The 4,992-nt window shown below is 65.5% G+C and overlaps 1 protein-coding gene across 1 annotated transcript in view; it reads right to left on the bottom strand.

Moving 5' to 3' along the window:
- The window catches only part of VARS (valyl-tRNA synthetase), a 13,711-nt gene that overhangs the window by 1,042 nt on the left and 7,677 nt on the right, over window positions 1-4,992 (bottom strand). The window contains exons 10-29 of the mRNA XM_005859920.2: window positions 4,863-4,944; window positions 4,363-4,482; window positions 4,178-4,286; window positions 3,989-4,083; window positions 3,513-3,603; window positions 3,161-3,285; window positions 2,977-3,080; window positions 2,738-2,896; window positions 2,564-2,654; window positions 2,358-2,463; window positions 2,199-2,269; window positions 1,992-2,117; window positions 1,610-1,714; window positions 1,460-1,528; window positions 1,303-1,381; window positions 1,074-1,201; window positions 641-796; window positions 306-512; window positions 126-237; window positions 3-40 (exon numbers count right to left, since the gene is read on the bottom strand). Coding sequence (XP_005859982.1) covers window positions 3-40; window positions 126-237; window positions 306-512; window positions 641-796; window positions 1,074-1,201; window positions 1,303-1,381; window positions 1,460-1,528; window positions 1,610-1,714; window positions 1,992-2,117; window positions 2,199-2,269; window positions 2,358-2,463; window positions 2,564-2,654; window positions 2,738-2,896; window positions 2,977-3,080; window positions 3,161-3,285; window positions 3,513-3,603; window positions 3,989-4,083; window positions 4,178-4,286; window positions 4,363-4,482; window positions 4,863-4,944 — 2,173 coding nt within the window. The remainder of the gene's footprint in view (window positions 1-2; window positions 41-125; window positions 238-305; window positions 513-640; window positions 797-1,073; window positions 1,202-1,302; window positions 1,382-1,459; window positions 1,529-1,609; window positions 1,715-1,991; window positions 2,118-2,198; window positions 2,270-2,357; window positions 2,464-2,563; window positions 2,655-2,737; window positions 2,897-2,976; window positions 3,081-3,160; window positions 3,286-3,512; window positions 3,604-3,988; window positions 4,084-4,177; window positions 4,287-4,362; window positions 4,483-4,862; window positions 4,945-4,992) is intronic.

The raw sequence follows: 4,992 nt of genomic DNA, 5'->3' as shown, positions 1-4,992 counted from the left end.
GCCAGGGCGCCTGTGGCCTCGTCAGCCACTTCCAGGAAACCTGCCAGGGGAGAGAGGAAGGTGAGGCAGCCACACTGGACAGCGGCCTGGGGACAGCGGGCGGGTGGAGGCGCCCCGAGGCTCACAGTCAGGCCGGGTCCGGATGAGGTTGTAGTCGGCACGCAGGGAGCGCACGGCTCGGGCAATGCTCAGGGCCAGCTCCAAGGCCGCCTCTGCCTCAGGGTCCTTCCAGGAGCACTGTGGGGCGGAGGAGGGTGAGGAGGGCCGGGCACAGGCCCGAGCCCCACCCTGACCACACCCCATACCTCTGAGGGCTCTGGGAAAGGGGTGACGCAGAGGCTGGGGGGTGCCTGCGGCAGCCGCCGGGGCAGCCTCTGGAACAGCTCCTCAGTCACGAAGGGCATGAACGGCGAGAGGAGCCTCAGGCCAACGTCCAGGCAGGTGTAGAGCGTCTGGCGGGCGCACTCAGCAGCCACCTGGTCCACCCCACTCAGCACAGGCTTCAGGCACTCCTAGGGGACGGGAGGCGGGTTCAGGGCTGGGAAAGATCTAGTCTCCAGCCCTCGCTGCGCCTGTGACAGCTGGAGGGGACAGGCTGGCTTGGGGCTCGCTGCCCCCGCCCCCTTGTGCTCCTCCTCACCAGGTAGACATCACAGAGCTCATAGAGCCAGAAGCTGTACTGGGCGGTGGTGACGGCCGGGAAGTCGTAGGCCTGGAACCCTTGGTTGCTGAGCCTCACGGCCTCGGTCAGCCGGCTGCGGATCCAGCGGTCCACCAGGCTCTCGTGGGCTCCAGGCTGGCGGGAGGGGCAGATCAGCCAGGGCCACCAGTTGAGGGGAGAGATGCCCAGGGGGAGGGAGCCAGAACCCCAGGAGGCAGGAACCATGGGCAAATATGCACTCAGAGCCTGACGGTGGGAAGCCACATGCCCATATGGGGGGAGGACCCAGTGCCTGGGCATCTCCTGCAACCTCTGCTCCGCTCCCCCCACATGGAGGCTCCTGGGTCGTGCTTGATGCCGGAGCGGCGGGGTGCAGCCTGTGGGGGTTACTCCGAGCCCACCAGGCCCTCACCTCGGAGGTGGCCGAGGGCACGAAACCCTTGCCCAGGCCACGAAGGGCAAACTTGGTGGCGTTCCAGAGCTTGTTGCAGAAGTGGCGGTAGCCCAGGATCCGGTTCACGTCCAGGTTGATGTCACGCCCTGGTGCGGGAAGTGTCCTCAGCTCGCCCTCCCAGCCTGCCCAGGGCAGAGGAGGGGTGGCCTCAGGGAGGAAGAGGGCGGGGAGAGATTTGGGGTCCTACCCTGGGATGTGTAGGCGCACAGTCCAAACCGGAGGGCATCGGTGCCGCACTCGGGAATCCCTGCCGGGAAGTCTGCCTTCTGCGGAGGAGCCGGGCTGGAGTCCTGCGCCAGCCCCGCCTCCCTCTGCCCACGCCCCGGCCTGGCCCTCCTACGTACCTGCCCTTCTTTAGCCCTCTCCACCTCACTGGGATCCAGGTTGCTGTTCAGCAACTGGTCGTGGAGGCCCTGAGGGTGCAGTGGGAGGGGTCAGGGCATGGCCACAGCCCAGCAGCCCTCCCCAAGGCCTCCCGGCTGCTGGGCACCCACCTGCAGGGAGACTCCGTGGATGACATCCAGGGGGTCGATGACATTGCCCAGAGACTTGCTCATCTTCCGGCCATGGGCATCGCGCACGATGGCGTGCAGGTAGACCTGAGGCGGGAAGGGGCTGTGAGGCTCCGCCTCCCCCCCCCTGGCCACCCCCCGCCCTGCCTCTCACCCCACTCTGAACCTCAAGTCCCTTGGTGTCCCGCCAGCCCCACCGGCACCTTCATGGGCTTAGAGGAGTCCCTCCTCTGGGAAGCCCAGGCACAATCACCGAGCAGGTCCCAGGAGGTGCCCAATCCCCACAGCCCACCCAGTCGTCCAGGGGCGCTGCCCAGGGCCCGGCCGTGTGAGCCTGAGCGGGAGGCCTCAGCCGGCCACGCACCTCTCGGAAGGGCAGCCTGCCGGTGAGCTGCAGGCCCAGCATGACCATCCTGGCCACCCAGAAGAAGAGGATGTCGTGGCCCGTCTCCAGCAGGGTCCCCGGGTAGAACACACTCAGGTCCTCTGACTGGGGCAGAGCAGAGCGTGACGGGGAGCTGAGCACCCACCTCAAGACCCTGCCCCACCTGAGCTGGCCTCAAGGACGTACCTGGTTGGGCCAGCCCAGGATGGAGAAGGGGAAGAGGCCAGAGGAAAACCACGTGTCCAATACGTCCTCATCTGAGGGAAGCCAAAGGTCAAAGGTCAGAGGTCAGAGGTGAGGATCTGAGACCAGGCCCTGCCCCCCACCCCCAAGGCCCTGCCTTGCCTTGCTGGAGGCTGATCTTGTCAGGGGACACTCCAAACTCCTTGGCTGCCTTCTCACGGGCCTCGGCCTCGCTGCGCCCACTCACCCAGTACCGCCCGTCGGGATCCTGCCACAGGTGCCATGAATACCCAGGGGGCACCCCTGCCTTGCCCGACCCTGCCTCCCACCAAGGACCCAACAAACCCAGCGCCCCCAGATGTGCTCACCTCCCCGGGGGGAACGGCTGGGTCGCGGACAGTGACGAAGTAGGCTGGGATGCGATGGCCCCACCACAGCTGCCGGGAGATGCACCAGTCCCTGCAGAGGCGTGGAGTCAGGGGGAGGCGGTGCCGGGCCGGTGCGCTCAGCCCTCCCCAGCCCCTCCCAGCGAGCCGACGCACCGGATATTGTCCATCCAGGCGTGCCACGTCCGCTGGTGGGCCTCAGGCAGGATGCGGAGGTCGCCCCGAGCCACGGCTGCACTGGCCGCCCGGGCCATCTCCCCGCAGCGCACGTACCACTGCGGCCGCAGCAGGGGCTCCACCACGTCCTTGGACCGGCTGCAGGTACACACAGGTGGGGAGGTTGGGTGGGGAGCCCCCTGAGGAGCCACCCCCCCTTCTCTGGCCCCCGCCCTCACTTGCAAAGCGGCACCACCATGGGGTTGTCCTGGATGCCACGGAACAGGCCCCGCTCCTTCAACGCCGCCAGCACCGCCTTCCGGGCCTCAAACCTGGGCAGGCCCTGGGGGAACAGGCCTCGTCATGGCTGTGCTGTGGTACCCCGCCGCCTCGGGACCTGGCCCCACACCCAGGCAGTCTCACCAGGAAAGGGGGGGGCACATTGACCAGGGCCCCCCGGGAGTCCATGATGCTGATGGCCTCCAGCCCGTGCCTCCGCCCGACCTCGTAGTCGTTCTGGTCATGTGCAGGGGTGATCTTCACCGCACCTGGGGTGTACATGGGGATCCAGGACACGAGGACTCAGTGAGTCCCTTCCCACATGCACCCCCTTTTGTTGGAGGCCGCCTGTCCCCCACTTCCCCGTGACAGTCCTGAGAACCAGGCCAAGGCCTGTCTGTTTAGCTGAAGCCTGTGTTCTCGTCCTTCAGAGGGACGAGGGATGCGGGATGCACCTCGTGGCTCCTTCCTGCCCTCAGGACAGCCCCTTGCTCACCTGTGCCGAACTCCATGTCCACGAAATCATCGAAGACCACGGGGAGGCTGCGAGACAGGAACGGGTGGACCACGCTCCTCCCCTTCAGGTGCTGGGAACAGAGGGGCCTCAACACACGAAGGCCGGCCCTCCCTCCTCCCAGGGCCCTGGCTGTCCAACACCCCAATGCCCTCTGCAGGCTGGACAGGGACCCAAGGCAACTGTCTAATCCAGCCGTGGGCAAACTACGTTTGAAATGAATAAAACTAAAAAAAAAAAAGACCGTACCCTTTTATGTAATGATGTTTACTTTGAATTTATATTAGTTCACACAAACACTCCATCCATGCTTTTGTTCCGGCCCTCCGGTCCAGTTTAAGAACCCATTGTGGCCCTCGAGTCAAAAAGTTTGCCCACGCCTGGTCTAATCAACCCTCTCTCCTTCTCTGGGGCCCGTCAGCCAGTAACCACCCCCCACGGCAGCACCCTCGCCACACCTGGTATCTGGGATCTTTGGGGTGCACAGCTACGGCCACATCTCCCAGCATTGTCTCGATCCGAGTTGTCGCCACCACCACCTCCTCATCGCTCTCTGGGGTGACAGGCGACCTTATGATCTCAGCGCTGGTCCCCTCCTGCCCCCCACCCCATCCAGCCCAGGATCCTGGTGCCCCGCTGGCTCCTACCTGAGCCTTGGACCTTGTAAGCAAAGGAGATGAGGACCCCAAACTCCACCTTCTCCTTGTAGCCAGGCACGGAGAGCAGGGTGCGACCCGTCAGCTCCTTCTTGTCCACCTGTGAAGGGGGTGTTAGGAAAAGCCGCCCGGGGCCCGGGGCTGGGGTGGGGCTGGAGGTCCCAGGCGGGGCACACCTCGATGTCGGAGATGGCAGAGTTGAGGGTGCAGGACCAGTTGACGAGGCGGGTACTGCGGTAGATGATGCCTTCCTCGTGGAGCCGGACAAAGGCCTCTGTCACAGCCACGGACAGTTTCTAGGGGAGCAGGGAGTGGGCCAGGCAGAATTTCCAGGGCAGCAGGGTCCAGAGTCCCACTGCCCAGCACCCAGACCCCCCCGAGGGCTGCAAGGGGGAAATGCGCTCCTGAGGGGAGAGGGGACCATGGAGGGGGCTTGGGAACACAAGGACAGGCACGGGCCTGGTGATGCTGGAGATGGCAGGGTGCCGGCGCAGGCAATCCTGGGAGTGCAGGCCGTGGAGCTCCCAGAGGGCAGGGGACACAGAGGGTCGTGACCCGGGACCAGACAGGAGATCTGCGGCTGAGCCCTCAGCGCTTGCCTGTGTGGGTCTAACCCGCGGCGGGCACAGCAGGCGCTCTCTATGGAGCCTCCCCAGCCCCAGCCCCTCCCACTCACGGGGTCCATGGTGAAACAGGCTCGGTCCCAATCCAAGGAGCTGCCGAGCTTCCGCAGCTGATGGTAAATCCGGTCCCCTTTCCTGGAAGTGGACAGGAGGCGCATCAGCACTCAGGCCGGCTGCAGGGAG

This window comes from Myotis brandtii, unplaced genomic scaffold (assembly GCF_000412655.1).
Source record: "Myotis brandtii unplaced genomic scaffold, ASM41265v1 scaffold130, whole genome shotgun sequence".
Lineage (NCBI taxonomy): Eukaryota > Metazoa > Chordata > Mammalia > Chiroptera > Vespertilionidae > Myotis > Myotis brandtii.
This window is presented reverse-complemented; position numbering and strand designations above follow the sequence as displayed.